Source organism: Chenopodium album, chromosome 2, assembly GCF_948465745.1.
Source record: "Chenopodium album chromosome 2, dcCheAlbu1.1, whole genome shotgun sequence".
Lineage (NCBI taxonomy): Eukaryota > Viridiplantae > Streptophyta > Magnoliopsida > Caryophyllales > Amaranthaceae > Chenopodium > Chenopodium album.
In genome coordinates this window covers 16177616-16193820 of record NC_137835.1, presented here as the reverse complement: position 1 = coordinate 16193820, position 16205 = coordinate 16177616, and the positions used below count along the sequence as shown (strand labels likewise).

General features: G+C 46.4%; 1 protein-coding gene across 1 annotated transcript; it reads right to left on the bottom strand.

The window, feature by feature from the left end:
- Nucleotides 1-6609: 6609 nt before the first annotated feature.
- Nucleotides 6610-10426, bottom strand: LOC145569462 (uncharacterized). The gene is made up of 5 exons (XM_081628809.1): nucleotides 9954-10426; nucleotides 9719-9824; nucleotides 8695-9180; nucleotides 7832-8211; nucleotides 6610-6628 (listed from the first exon to the last, which is right to left on the bottom strand). The coding sequence occupies exons 1-5, from the start codon at nucleotides 10424-10426 to the stop codon at nucleotides 6610-6612; spliced, it is 1464 nt and encodes a 487-aa protein (XP_081484935.1).
- Nucleotides 10427-16205: the final 5779 nt, after the last annotated feature.

Below are 16205 nucleotides of genomic sequence, written 5' to 3'. Positions count from 1 at the left end.
ATCCATGGATCAGTCTTGATTTTTAGTCAAAGCAGAGTTTATTTTTAATTTTGGTCCAAACCTTTTTATTTATTTATTTTATTTATTATTTTAGCCCAATTAATAAATAATAATCAGAATTGGCCCGAAATTATCAATCGCCACTTAAAAAGGCTGAATGAAATTAGGTGAAAAATGTATTTAGACGGAAAAATGGACGCAGAGTCTGCCGCGTCACGGCAAAATGCACCGCGCCACGGTATGATTTCCCGTGACACGGTGCTAGTGCTGTGACACGGGGCAGCTCTATGTCCTTTCCGCGTAAACCCTTTACGCGTTTTATCTCCCGTAACCTAATTATTTCCCGCGCCACACAATATTCTCCCGTGTCACGGGATTTTCTGCCATGTCGCGGCATTATTTTTTAGGGTTTTTATCTTTTTAGGGTTCCGTGTGTTCCCTCTACTCATTTTCCCTATAAATACCCCCTCATTTCTGATGTACGGGACATCAATTAAATCTCTTTTTCTCTCTTCTATGCTCTAGCCTAAACACTAGCCTACCTTTCTTCTTTCAAAATTCCCTCTTTAAGCACTCCAAGGAGTCCGTACTTTACTCGATGTTCTGTCCTTAAACCAAGGTGTGAAAGGTAGAACTGTTTGAGGGTTTGGCCCCAAATCAACTCTATTTAATTTAATTATTGCTTTATTATTTTTCCTTGAAGTTACTAACTCGTTTATTATTTTATAGTTGCAAGCAAATAAAATCAAAGTAAGAATTATGTTCCTTTTATTTCTATTATTTTTCTAACGATTTTATATTGTTGGATTTATTGGTAAATTGCTTCCAATATTAATGTTTGTTCTATTATTTTTTATGATCACCATATTGCCTGTATTCCAGGTATGGATCCAAGGGTTCTGCTGGGTGAGATGGGTCCCGTCAACAACCTACACATGACATCACACGTAAGCTGCCCTCGGGGGTGGCTCGAGGAACCCCCCTCCGAAGCTTAAGTTAGAGAGTGTTTAGAGCACTCACATTAGTGAGCAAAAAAAAAATGCTCATTCTCTCTCTAGCCACTTTCTCTCTCTTCCCAACCAAATTTGCTATGAGCATTTTTGGTGAGGAAATTTTATCCCACTAGTGATAAAAAAATAATTGAATTGCTCATGAGCATATTTTCTTTTGCTCATTGATGTAGTAACATTTCTATCATTTTTGCTCATCAATTTTGGATGAATGCTGGGCCCACGACATTACTATTCATCATGAAATTTGCTCATCCTATGAGCAAATTGTGAAATGCTCATGAGCATTTTTCATTTTCCTCATTGATGTAGTACCATTTCTACCAAATTTGCTCACCACTTTTGCTCATGAGCAAAAAAATTCTCACTGATGTGAGTGCTCTTAGAGAGAGAAAGTGTACTTAGAGAGATATAGAAAGTGTAATAATTTGAGTGTCTAACCTTCTTTTCGTTGTACTTTACCCTATATTTATAGGCGTACTATCTCCTTCGTGGAGAGTTTAGCCTGGTCAGCCCTGCGGGTTGACTCTGCCGGGCTGATGAGCCCTCCTTTAGTTGCTTATTCGGTGGTGAGTGCGCACCCTGGGGGCTGGGCGATAGTTCAGCGGGAGCTATCCTATACAACTAGCCCCTCAAGACGTGGTATGAGGTCACTCATGCCGACTCTTTGCCTGTAAGAACGTTCTTCTCAACTGAGCCCAGCTGGAAGGAATAGCTCAGCAGGAGCTATCCCCAACAACTAGCCCCTCAAGAGATGGCGTGAGGTTCTTTCATGTCAGCTGTTATGAGCGTGTAGCCTTATCGGCCCTGACTCAACGGGTCGTCTGACTGAAATGACCTGCACACTCCTAGCCCCTCAAGTCTCTAAGGTGTTGAGGCGCCCTGGAGACTTGGGAGGTCAGGCATTGCTATTGTTGAGTCCGTTGCCCTATTGCTTGTATGGTGACATTGGTTCCAGACTTAAGAAGTGACGAGCTCGCAGAGAGGAATTTCGATCACTCCCGTTGAAGTATGAGAAATGACGAGCTTGCAGAGAGGATTTTCGATCACTCCCGCTGAAGTCTAAGAAATGACGAGCTTGCAGAGAGGATTTTCGATCACTCCCGCTGAAGTCTGAGAAATGACGAGCTTGTAGAGAGGATTTTCGATCACTCCTGCTGAAGTCTGAGAAATGACGAGCTTGCAGAGAGGATTTTCGATCACTCCCGCTGAAGTCTGAGAAATGACGAGCTTGCAGAGAGGATTTTCGATCACTCCCGCTGAAGTGCTCCCTTCTCAATTTTTTTTTTTATTATTATTTTTTTTTGAGGCGGGAATCGCATTTGCATGAGTGGGACACGTGTTGGCAATCCGGGCTGTCAGTTTGATTTTATTGAAGTGACATGGCGGTTTGGCTTTGCCTTGTGTCTAACTGCCTATTTACTCCATATTAATTTCACTGTCCCCCTTTTTCACTTATTTCTTTTACGCCTCCAATTTTTTCATCTTCCCTCTTCGTTACTTTGGCATTTTGAAATTTTCGCTCTTTGCTCTTCCTCTGTCAAGCGTCTCTGATCCTCCATTGTTGTGGTAAGTTCTTGCTTCTTCGTCTTTATTTTTGTCCTGACTTTCGCTGTACTTGTTTTTTCTCCTTTAATTCTTGCTCTTTTGTTAACTTTTTCCTTCTTTGTTTTTCTTAATTGCAGATTCGGACTTTTGTCTTGCTTGGGCTTTTATCTCCGCCATTGTTGTTGTACTCTGTTGCTTCTGCAACTTTTTTCCTTACAGGTACTTACTTTGTACCTTTTGTTGTTTGTATTTTCCCAATTTTGCTTCTTTTTACTTCTTCTTCGCAAGATTGTGCCTTTTGATTCTTCCCAATTGTCGCTATTCCCATTTCTTCTCTTTTGTTGTTGTATTTGCATTCTTGGCTTTTTTCTACTTATTCCTTCATTTTTTCTAAACTGATTCTTTGATTTTCTCATGCCTCATTGCTTTTTCCTTCCTTTGCGGGCCTGTATTCCTTTGTAGACTTCATAATGTCTGACGCCTTTGATAGTCAGAATATGAGTGAGCCTCAAACGGCCACAGGATCGGATTCCTCCTCTTCCCGATCTTCTTTTTCAGGTGAGCGTCCTGCGCACACTTCTTCTATTTCTCCTACTCCTTTACAAACTGTTATGCCTCCTGACCTTCCCCCCGCTGCGAGCGGGATGGGTACTGCTGCGACTCCTGCTGCTGCGTCTGGGTCAGGTAGTAGTCGTCCCGCTGAGGGTAGTGCATTTCGCCTTTTCCAGCGTATACCCCATCCTGATTTCTTTGATCCTTACTGTGAGCGAGTGCTTACGCTGGATGGGGTTCCCTTATCCCATCTTACTCGCTTGAGGTTGCGCGCAATGCGCCATAAAATGTTGGCTGATGTTGTTAAGGCCAATCCCCCTGATGTGTCTCTTGTTAGCCCCATTCCCCATGTTCAGCCTTTAAACAGTTTTGCTTGGCTTGATGACATGGCTGACATGCATCGGTTTGATCATTATGTAGTGCGCGGTGGGAATACTAGGACTCCATCACCTTCTCCTTCCCCAGCAGTTCAATCAAGTAGAATGGCTGAGTCTCCTAGTGATCGCTCATACTTCGACTGTCAGCCCACTTATGTTGTTGAGCCCGTAGAGGAGGGCAAGACTGAATTCTTCCTTGATGACAAGTGTTATGGGCCTAAGAACTGTGTGCTAGATTCCAGTTGGCGTTAGGACGCTGAGAGACTGGGCTTGGCTGCTATTGGGCAGAAGTTATACGGTTTTGGGGAGGGCTACGAGCTGGTTCTGCCTGCTAACGGTGCGAAGTTATCAGCCCCTCCTGCAGGTCATATTGTTGTGTTTGCCTCGCAGCTAGAGTCGGGCTTGAGGTTCCCCTTGGACCCTACCTTAGAGAAGCTGCTACGTGCTTTTAACATCTGCATATCCCTGGTGCACCCTGCCTCGCTTCATACCCTGATTTGTCTACTGTGGTTTTTGAGGTTTCGAAGGTACCCTGAGTCCCTGCATTTGTTTAAGTCTCTCATGAGCCTGAAAAGATCAGCCTCTAGGACTGAGTCAGGGTGGTACTATGTCGCTCCTAAAGAGAGTAGAGTCTTGTCCTACCCAAAACTTGGGCGTTTCAGGGACTGGACCGACAAGTTCTTCTGGGTGAGGGTGCCTTCCAATTTTGCTGCTCCGCGCAACTTCAGAGAGATTCGCACCAACATGACTGGGGTCACAGTTTCTCCCTCTGAACCTGCTCGTGAGACAGAAGCTTTTGAGGCTCTGCAGGGAGCGGGGATAGGTGACTCCAAGTTTCCCAAGGTCTGGTTGCCCAACTCAATTTACATCGTGGGTAATGAGCAGCTTTCTGCCATGCGTTTGTGCCGTACACATGAGTCTGGTAAGCTCTTTCTTCCTTCTGCCTCTTTTTTTTTTTTTTTTTTTCTGTCTTTTCTGCCTTATTTGACTTTTTGTCATTTTGTGTTTTTAGGCTATGACAAGTTGGACAAACGCATTCTCGGGCTGGCCGATAATTGGAAGGACCCTTTGACTACCACTCTTGAGAACCCTCCTCAGCTCTTTGATACGCTGGAGGTGTTTGCGGGTTCCCTGAAGGGCGAGGTGCGTTTGGCTCCCGCTGAGCTGCGGGCTGTTGTTGGCACCGTGGCTACTGGCGAGCGTGCTGGGTCCAGCCGCGCTGAGCCTGAGCCTTCGTCTTCTACTGTTGGGAGTAGGCGTGATACTCGCCCTGCTCCTCGAAAGGAGGCTTCAGATTTTGAGGCGTTAGTGGCGCCTACTGCTTCCTCTGAGAAGCAGTCTATCGCGGCTTTCGGCCACCTCAGACTTCTGCTGCCAAAAGGCCACGTGAACAAGCTTCTAAAGAACCAAAGGCTACTGCCGATGATTTTGCTGACAGTGTTCTCCAGTTTCCCTCTAAGGGGATTAAGACCACTACTGCGGGTGAAAAACATGTTTCCTCTGCTGAGCATGTTCTGCTCTTTCCTACTTCTACTGATGATGCTGCTGCTGTGAAGGGCACTGCAGTTCCTTCTGTTGCAGCTACTGATTTTCAACTCCCTGATGAATCTGTCCTGGAGCTTCCAAGGATTCCGCCGCGTCCCTACGGGCTGAGGGGGCGGCTCCGAAGCGCTACCCGGGGTGGGCTCTTCCAAGCTGCGGGCTTTCTCCGGCAGGATCGTCCAGTGATTGACCTGGAGGACGATCCTGTGTCTTCTGCCCCTGCTAGGGATGAGCTAGAGGCGAAAAAGGCTCACACTTCTCCTGGCCCAGACCCTCTTGCTTCCATGTCCGCCAACACTGGATTTCCAGGTGGGAACGTTGGTGGGGGAGACACTCAGAACTCTAGTGAGCTTAACCGCTGCGTTCACCAGTTCTTGGGTGATGCCTTTGAGAATCCTCTTTCTGCGTCCTCACTCTCTGCTGGAGGGACTTTTCGCCCTACTGGGGCCATTGAGTTTGCTGAGGTCCCTATTAACATTCATCTTCGCCCAATACTCTGTCCTTCTGGAGCTGAGAACGCTCCCTTTCGACCTTTGATGAATGTAAGGGCTGATGAGTCTTTATTTGTAGACGACCCTCAGAAGGGTGGTACTCTAGGATACCGCCTGACTCAGGGGGTTCGTCTCCCTGCGGATTCTACGCGCAGCTCAGTCAGCCTTCTAGCAGCTACTGCTTGCCATGATTTGCAGAAGGTTAGTCTCTACTTTTGGCTTTTCTTTTTCTCGTTTTAGCTTTTCTCTGCTTGTTTTGTTGCTGCTGTCTTGTTTTACTTATAATTATACTTTATTTTTTATTGTTAACTTCTTTTGTTAACTCCCACTTTGGCTGACTTTTCTTTTCTGCTTTTCTTGCAGCTTGTTATGTCTGTGGGGGATTTGTCTAATGCCTTGTTGTCAGTGGAGAACGAATATCAGAACCAGGATATAACTCTTTCCCAGAAGACTCTGGAGGTTCAGCAGGCTCAAGCTGAGAGGGATGCTATGGCCAATGAGGTGACTCCGCTGAGGGAGAAGGCGGATGCCTTGCAGCTCCAATTGGGAGAATTTCAGCTCACTCAGACCAAGCTGAAGGACTGCGAGGAGCAGTTGGGGACTTCTCAGGCCAGGGTGAAGACGTTAGAAGCGGAGGTGGCAGATTTACAGGCTGCGCATGCTGTTGCGCTGGAGGCTACTAGGAGAGAGGCTCTCAAGTCTTTTGCGCTCTCTCCTGCTTTTGCTAAGCTCCTGGCTGATCGCCATGATGGAGGATGGGAAGCTGCGGCTCGATGCGTTAGCAGCTTGTATGGTGAGGGTGAAGAGCAGCAGACTCGCTTTAATGCCTTCTGGGCTAAGGTTGAAGCTACAGGTGAGGCTGGTTTGTTTGATCTTCCCGCTGATCACCCTCACGCTGCTGGCTGCAAGATCCCCAACCAGGCCGTGCTGAACTTGGAGGTGCCTCTCTGCCCTGACGTTGCTGCAGCTATTGGAGTGAAGTCTCAAACTGATGATCTATAAAGGTTATGGCGGCTGTCACCCTCCTAGTCTAGTGGTTCCTCTGAGTTTCCCTCACCCAGATCTGTTGTAACTAGGTAGTTTTTGTTACTATCTTTGGGGTGTATAGCTGCCAAAGATTATGTTTCTCTGTGTATTTTTAGAATACTTTTTCTTTCGTTGCTGGGTCTGTCCAGCTTAACTTGAATTTATGATCTTCTAACTTTACCCGTCGAGTGTTTCCTTGTCCTGGTGGATGAGGGCTCAGCTTTATTTGGGCCTTCCTGTCTTTTTAATTTAGCCGCCTAGCGCTTCTCTGTTTCTTTTGCGCTTTGCTGTGCTTCAGCAGGGACTTTGTTACACTTTGACCTTCCTGCTTTATCTACTTCAAGTGTTTGCGCGTTTGTGTACTTCACTTGGCTTTGACCAAAGGCTTCGTCTGCGTGCTGGTTGACATATTTGATTGAGCGTTATTTGACTTATCCTTGCTGAGACTTGTTTGTGTCGATTAGCTTTTTGCTTATTTCGTCTGTGTCATCAACTTGCTTTGCTGTGACTTATTTGTGTCGTTCAGCTTATCTATGCCGCGACTTGTTTATATCGTTCAGCTTGTTTATGCTGCGACTTATTTATGTCATTCAGCTTGTTTATGCTGCGACTTATTTATGTCATTCAGCTTGTTTATGCTGCGACTTATTTATGTCATTCAGCTTGTTTATTGCCTGCTTACTTCTTTTTGTAAGGGCTTACTGCTTGACTGTCTTCTCCTTTCCTCTCCCCCTCAAAGAGATGGGCTGAATGGGACTAAGAGAACCTTAGTGTTGCCCATGTAGCTCATCTTCTTCTTTTCCTCTCTTCTCCCCTGCTCAAGCTGAACGTGTCAGGCTCCCCCTCAGGTGTCCCCGAGGTGGTGCCCTGTTTTGCTTTTTGCAGGTGAAGTGAGGTTTTAAGGAGGGATGCTTTCACTTTGTCATTTTGCGCTAGAGTGCTTCTTGCCTCTAACACTTTATTATTATTCTTGTTTGATTTCTGCATGTTAGTATACGATGCTTGGGCATACTATATTAAACAAATTTATGCAACATACTCCTCACGCAGAGGCTTGTATTTCATTGAATAAAAATGGTTCAAATGCCTTAGTTAACATAACATGGACTGAATAAAGGTTTATCGACTTGAAACAGCTATGTTTCAGGCTATTTAAACAAAATATTTCTTTAACACATCAGCATTGAAACTGTTTCTTAAGATCTGACCTTCTTGATCTGCAAGGAGGAACGCGCCTGGTCCAACCTGCTCGTGGATGATGAAAGGGCCTTCCTAGTTTGCTGACAGCTTTCCATGCTGATTTCCTCTTCCAACTGCTGCTGTCCTCCCGAGGACTAAGTCTCCTGGCAGGAGCTCCCTGTGCTGGACCCTTTTGTTGAAAGCTTTTGAGATCCTGCTCTTTTGGGCTGCCAGCTTAAGGGCTGCTTTTAGCCTTACTTCTGGCAGGAAGTCTAGCTCTTCCAGCATGCGCTTTTTATTTCCTTGCTGCTCATAGTGCTGTATCCTCAGGCTGGGGATTTGCACTTCCACAGGGACAACTGCATCAACCCCATAGGCCAGGGTGAAAGGGCTTTTACCGGTTGACTCCTTCTTAGTGGTCCTATTTTCCCACAAGACCTCTGGGACTAAGTCTGCCCACAGGCCCTTGTACTCCTCCAGCTTCTTCTGTAGGGCTGTCAGGATCAGCTTGTTTGCTGCTTCTGCTTGGCCATTGCTCTGCGGGTGGCAGACTGAGGCACTTGCATACTTGGTGCCCATATCCCCCAGGTAGTCCTTTATGGTGTCACAGTCAAATTGGCACTCATGATCAAAGACTATGCACTGTGGCACCCTGAATCTAGTGATGATGCTCTTCCATATAAATGTTCTGACCTGGGTTGCCTTTATGTACTTGGTGGGCTCAGCTTCTATCCACTTTGTAAAGTAATCTACTGCCACAATGAGATACTTCCTGCCCGCTGACCTAGTGGTGAAAGGTCCCAATATGTCCATTCCCCACTGAGCGAACGGGATCGGGCTTAGGATTGGAGTCAGATCGTTTGCTGGCTGATTTATGACTGGTGAATATTTTTGACACTTGTCGCATTTTTTGACATATGCTAGTGCGTCTTGCGTGAGAGTTGGCCAATATGCCCCTCTTCTAAGGACCTCTACTCCCAATGCTTTCCCGCCGATATGGTTGGCACATATTCCGGAGTGGGCTTCTTCCATAATGCCCTCCTGCTCCCATTCTGAAATACACCTCAGCAGCGGCTTTGAGAAGCCTTTCTTGTTGAGCTCTCCATTCATCACTACATACCAATTTGCGTCTTTCTTCACCTTTTTAGCCTGTACTTCATCATCGGGTAGCGAGCCATGAAGTTTGTACGCCAAGATGTTTGAGAACCAGGCTCTTTGACTCCTGACGCAGTTTACCTGCTCCTTTTCAGCGATGTTGCTTTCCTCTAACACTTCGAACATCACTGTTCTTGTGAGGCTTTGTAAGGTGGAGCTGGCAAACTTAGATAAGGCGTCAGCTTGAGAGTTTCTTGCTCTGGGGACCAAGTCTATTTGGAAGTGGACTAGCTGGGCTGCCAGCTCTTTCACTTTGGTTACATATTTCATCATAGTGGCTTCCCTTATCTCATACGCCCCCTGCAGTTGGCTGGCAACGAGCTGAGAATCAGTCTACAGGTGTACTTTGCGGGCTCCGGCTGCGAGGCTCATACGCAGGCCTGCCAGCGTCGCCTCGTACTCTTCTTCATTATTAGACGCTTTGAACTTAAACTTGATGGCATACTCAAATACGTTTCCTTCTAGAGACGTCATTATGACTCCTGCCCCATTCCCCGTTTGGGCTGAGGATCCATCCACTTCCACCTTCCAGACCCCAATGTCATCCTCTTTCTCCTCATAGGAGGCTTCCACTATGAAGTCTGCTAAAGCTTGTGCCTTGATGGCTGCTCTAGGCTTGACCTCGAATTCATACTCAAAAAGCTCGATTGCCCACTTTAAGAGTCTACCCGATGCATCCATCTTTTGTAATGCTTTCTCCAGCGGGTGGTTTGTGAGGACCTCTATTATATGCGCGTCAAAAATATGGTTTTAGCTTTCTTGCTGCTGTGACCACTGCGAAGGCTAGCTTCTCTACCAGGGGGTATCTTTGCTCTGCCTCGGTCAGCACGTGGCTCACGAAATATATCGGCCTTTGTTGCTTCTGTCTTTCTACCAGCAGAATGGCTGCGATTGTCTGTATTGACGCTGAGATGTACAACTGCAGTTTTTCCCTCAGCTCCGGGCTGATCATTGTTGGGAGCTTAGTCAGATGCTCCTTAATACCCTCAAAGGCTTCTTTCTCCTTAGTCCCCCACTTGAATTCTCTGTTTCCTTTCAACAGCTGATAGAATGGCAAGGATTTGTCTACTTACTTGCTGATGAATCTGGTCAGTGCGACCATTCTGCCTGTCAACCACATGATATCTTTGATCATATTAGGCTCGGGCAGACTGAGGACTGCTTCGACCTTTTCTGGGTTGGCGTCTATTCCTCTCTCGCTGATCAGAAAACCCAAGAATTTTCCGGAGCTTACTCCAAAGACGCATTTCTTCAGGTTGAGCTTGATTCTATACTTGTTCAGGGTGGCAAATGTTTCCTCCAGATCCAAGATATGTCCAGCCTGCGTGACGCTCTTAACAATTGAGTCGTCCACGTATACTTCCACATTTCTTCCCTTCTGGTGAAGGAACACTATATCCATTGCCTTCTGAAAAGTTGCTCCAGCGTTCTTCAGCCCGAAGGGCATGGCTATGTAATTATACACTCCCCCTTCGGTAATGAATGCAGTTTTCTGCCTGTCTGGCTCGTGCAGGCTGATCTGATGGTACCTTGAGAAGGCGTCCATGAAGCTTAGCAGGGCGTGCCCGCTGGTTGAGTCTACCAGTTGGTTTATCTGTGGCAGTGGGTAACAGTCCTTCGGGCAGGCCTTATTAAGATCCGTGAAATCAACACACATTCTCCATTGGCCATTTGCCTTCTTCACCATGACCACGTTGGCTAACCATTCTGAATAGTCACAGGGTTCAATAAATCCTGCTTCCAAGATTTTTTTCCACTTCTTCCTGGATTGCCTGGTTTTTCTCCATGGAGAAGCTTCGCCTTTTCTGCCTGACTAGCCTAATATCCTCCTTCACATTCAGCTTATGCACCATGACTGCCGGGTCAATTCCGGGCATCTCATTTGCGGAAAATGCAAAAATGTCTTTATTCTTCCTCAGTAGCTCTATGAGGTGCACCCCTACTCCTGGATCAATGTCTTTCCCAATTTTCACCGTCCTCGAGGGATCACCTTCTGTGAGCTCGACTGTGACATGCTCCCCGCTGGGAAATGGTCTGGCCATTTCTTCTTTTGCAGGCTCGAAGTTTTCCATTGCCAACTTCTGTTTATCTTTTTCCCTGTGATACTCTTCACGCTTCCTTTTCCTCGACTTCCTCTCAGGCTGCTCAGGGAGCCTTCTCTCGGAACCGGACTGTTGTCTGGTTTTGGCAGGCTGCTTTAAGGATGTTATGTAACATTGTTGGGCTGTCTTTTGGATTCCCCTGAGCTTTGCTGACTGACCCTCATTAGTTGTGTAAGCCATGGCCAGGTGGTAAGTGGATACCACCCCGCCTATCTTGTGGATGAGCGATCTTCCCATGATTACATTGTAGGGTGAAAGGGAGTTTATCACAAGAAATTTTTCTCGGACATCACGCCTTCTTGACCTCTCTCCTACCCGGACTAAGAGTTCGATTATGCCTTCTGGGGTAAGCCCCGAGCCATTAAACCCGGTGACCTCGTAGTTTACTCTCTTCAGGTCTTTTCTGTCCAACTTCAGTTCATTGAACGCACTGATGTATATGATGTTGGCTGAGCTGCCTCCGTCTATAAGTATTCTATCCACCTCCCAGTTTGCAATTCTCATTGTCACCACCAGCGGGTCATCATGAGGGTAAATTATGCCCTTCTAGTCATATTCGTCAAACGTGGCTCGTGGCTGCGGGGGAAGAGGTGGCCATCTACGCTTATCATTGTCGTTTATTTGATGTATCATTGCCCGCAGGTTAGCCCGCGCTCTATTAACTGTTCCCCCATGTACTGGTCCCCCGCTGATCACGTACACCCTGCCCTCTGGCTTGCCATCTCTATCTTTGTCTCCAGTTGGGCCCCTATGACCTCCTCTGCGGTCAGCTCGGCCTGCTCTATCCTCCTCCCTTCTTCTGGGAGGGTCACCATGCTGCTTAAATTGACTCAAGTATCCTCTCCTGACTAAGTCCTCTATGTTGTCCTTCAAGTGCGTGCATTCTTCAGTGGTGTGGCCATAGTCCCCGTGAAAGTCACACCACTTACTGGTATCACGACTCCTGTTTACCATCCTTGGAGGCCTCTGCCACTTATCATCAGCCTTATTTACGCTGAATATGTGAGATCTGGAATGGGTTAGTGGGGTATACTGATCAAACTTCCCAGGCCTTGGCCCTCTCCTTGGATCGGACCTTCTCAGTCCCACTGCCCTGTCCGCTTCTCTGCGGTTTTGCTCAGCCCTGCTTGGCTGGTCCACTCTGGGTGTGTTCTCTGCCCGGGTGACCTCTACCCGCTTAACTGAGTCACCTGTTGCTTTCCTACCCAGCATTGCTCTGTCAGTCTCGTCTGCTTTGATGAACTCATGCGCTTTACCCAGCGCTTCAGCGAGCGTTTTGAGGCTCTTACGCCCCATATATGCTCTAAATGGTGACCCTGGAAGTAGGCCACTCTGCATTGCTAACAGCGCTACCTCCTGGCTCATATTTGGAATGGTTGTTGCTCCTTGTTGAACCTGGTGATGAACTCCCTCAGGGACTCATGCTTTCCCTGAACCAGGGACATCAGCTCGGTTGTCATCTTGGTTCTGTCCACCAAGGTTATGAAATGCTCCATGAACATTCTCTTCAGCTGGCTGTACGAGTACACAGAACATTTGGAGATGGCGCCGTACCATTCCGCTGCCAGCCCCTCCAGAGTTGGTGGGAAAGCCTTACACCAGACTGAGTCTATCATGGTGTAGAGTACCATATGATTCTCGAAAGCTGATATGTGGCTTTTGGGTGTTGTGGTTCCATTGTACTTGCAGCTCGGCATCTTCACCTTCTCCATGGGTTCTTCCAGAATCTCCCGGCAAAATGGGGAATCATCTGAAACAACCTGGATTCGCGCTCGTTTGTCTCTCTCCGGGCTGGGTCCTCACTCTACGGTCGGTGACCGACTGCGAGGGACCCGCTTCTCCGGGCTGATTCGAGCGGGGGTTATTTCCTCCACGCTCCATTCTCGATTCAGGTTGCGAGCTTCCAGCTCCTATACCTTTTTCCTCGGCTGAATGAGCTCTTTCTGCTCAGGGGTGAGAGTTGAGACTTCCGGCTTTTTCGCTGCAGGCTCCGCAGCTGCCGTTGTCGGTGATGGGCTTGCCCCCTTACCCATATTGGTAAGGACCGCCGTCATTGCTGCCAGCTGTTCCTTACTGCACTTAGAGAGGTTCTGCAAGATGGCTGGCATGTTTACGGGTTGCGGTTTCTGGGATACAGGTGCTGAAACAATGGGCTCATTGTTCGCGCCTGTTAACGGCATTCCATATTTGAAAATGGAACTGGATCCTGTTGGATCGACTGGTTTCGACGCCGCTTTAGCTGCAGCTAATGTCAATCTGATGGGGTTGGATTTCTGTGGGATGGTCGATTTGGGATTTTCGGTGGATCCTTTTGGATCGCGGGTTACTGAGGGTGTTTTTTGTGGTGTTTGGTTGGTCTCATTAGCTTTGGATATGGGTGCTTGTACAGTTTCTTCACCGGCCATGGTGGTTAGTTAACTAGTCCCTAGCTCAGTTGGTGAACCTCAGGTTAGATGATCCTGTCCCCTCCTTCTAACGCCAATTGTTCCAGGTATGGATCCAAGGGTTCTGCAGGGTGAGCTGGGTCCCGTCAACAACCTACACACGGCAGCACACGTAAGCTGCCCTCGGGGGTGGCTCGAGGAACCCCCTCCGAAGCTTAAGTTATAGAGTGTTTAGAGAGAGAAAGTGTACTTAGAGAGATATAGAAAGTATAATAACTTGAGTGTCTAACCTACTTTTCGTTGTACTTTACCCTCTATTTATAAGCGTACTATCTCCTTCGTGGAGAGTTTAGCCTGGTCAGCCCTGCGGGCTGACTCTGCCGGGCTGATGAGCCCTCCTTTAGTTGCTTATTCGGCGGTGAGTGCGCACCCTGGGGGCTGGGCGATAGTTCAGCGGGAGCTATCCTATACAGCCTGTTTAAAGGAAATATGTAATTGAAAATCACGCCTAATAAGATAATTTGGACAACCGGTTTAGGTTCCTTTTTAATCTTGTTGTTTCATCAAGTGATCACTAATATTTTAGAATTATGTGTTGCATTAATATTAAACCAATTTAGCTTAATAATAGTTTGGAGAAAATTGAATATTTTGTTTGGCCTTTGAGATCGTAGGAATGCTTTTTACTATAAGAATCGAGTAGAGGCCAATACGGGCGAATGTGACTCCATGAATCACTTCGTACCATCATCCCCGATCCTCCTTTCGTGGTTCCGAACCATATGGAGTTAGTAATCTCATGGATTATGAATGGGGTGTAACCTTCACGGGTCAATCGTTGTTGCCTTTCATTGTCTCTTTATTCGTGGTTGCCTTTTATGATCCGTGAACGGTTTACAAGTTTCTTAAAAACTTGTTGGCGGCTCCCTACTTTCCTTGTCCCTAATCGTATATGTCAATTCCCACTTCCTACGAGTGCCAAGCATATTCACACATGCTTTAACGTAGGCGCACTTCGAACGACGCCTACAATTTGGCGACTCCACTGGGGAGGATTCTTGGTTATTTATCGATTTGAGTGATCGGTATTTAATAAAGATGAGTGGATGAGACTTGAAAGATTCTTGAATAATATTCCTGTGATTAATTTGGCATTTTCGCATAAGCATGGAGGTTTTAACGTCGCATTTAGGTCTGTCTCGTAGGAAAAATTCAATAACTTGATTGCGAACGAAGGAAAACAGGGCACCAGTCAGATTTTCTAACTGTCGTGCCACGGCAAATGCTGCCGTGTCACGGTGCAGTACACCGTCATGCGGTGTGCAGCACCGTGACACGGTACACTCTGCAGGGTCACGGCAATCCTTAATTTTGTCCAGTGGCTTATTTTCTCTTCTCACAGTCAACTTCCTTCGATTTTTCTGAAAAAACGTGTGTGTTCTACATACGTCTTAGCCCCGGGGGATTTAAGCTCTATCAATCCAAAAACGCTCATGGAAATAAGGGTTCATTCGAGTTATTAAATCCACCCAAACCATGGAGTCGAGTTCGAATTCATCACGAACTCGCGGAGCCGCCCGTTGCCATACAATTTCAAGACTTGAATAAAGAGATGGTCCTTGATTAATCGCCCTTCTGTCCTCGACCAAGTACTGTGGAAAGGGAAATTAGGGATATTCATTTTTAATTATTTGACTCAACTCTATTCAACATGCATAGGTGGAAGAAGGTAGGAAGAATGAAGGTTGTGATGTGAAGAAAGATGATGTAGATAAAGGGATATGAAGAAATTAGGAATAGACTGTACCCCCAACTTAAATGACGGAAGAACCGACTCATGCATGAACCTAAGACATGGTCGTGGTGATATATACTCAAAGTGTGTGCTAAGACTAGTGAGTGTAGATGACATGTTAAGACTCTTGTATAAGACCGTGTGGCTAGACTATGTGACTAGACTCGATTAAGGACTTAACGAGGTATTATTATTAATAAAAATAATCGAGTTGATTAGCAAACTGTTTGATTCGACACAAGGTGATGACTTGAGTAATATACCGAACTGTCGTCAAAACGACAGGACTGGCGCCGCACTGTGCAGTGTAGCGCCAAACGACAGAACTGTCGCCAGGCGCTACATTCCGTAGAGTGGCGCTGCAGTCCAAATCTCAGCGCCATTGCTGTAACGTTGATCTAGGACTGCCTTCGGTATTATTACTCTACAGGGTTGTAGGCGTCGCTCGAAGTGCGCCTACGTTAAAAGCATGTTGTGAATATGCTTGACACTCATAGGAAGTGGGAATTGACATTACGATTAGGGACAAATAAAGTAGGGAGCCGCCAACAAGTTTTTAAGGAACTTGTAAACCGTCCACGGATCATAAAAAGGCAACCACGATAAGGGACAACGATAGGCAACAACGATTGACCCGTGAAGGTTACACCCCATTCATAATCCATGAGATTACTAACTCCATATGGTTCGGAACCACGAAAGGAGGATCGGGGATGATGGTACGAAGTGAGTCATGGAGTCACATTCGCCCGTATTGGCCTCTACTCGATTCTTATAGTGAAAAGTGATTCCTGCGATCTCAAAGGCATACAAACAATATATTCAATTTGCTCCAAACTATTATTTAACTAAATTGGTTTAAAATTAATGCACACATAATTCTAAATATTTGGTGATCACTTCAATTAATAATAAGATTAAAAAGGAACCTAAACCGGTTGTCCAAGTTATCTTATTAGGCGTGATTTTCAATTACATATTCCCTTTAAACATGCAATATGGTGATCAAAATAAATAATAGAATCAATATCAACATAAAAACCA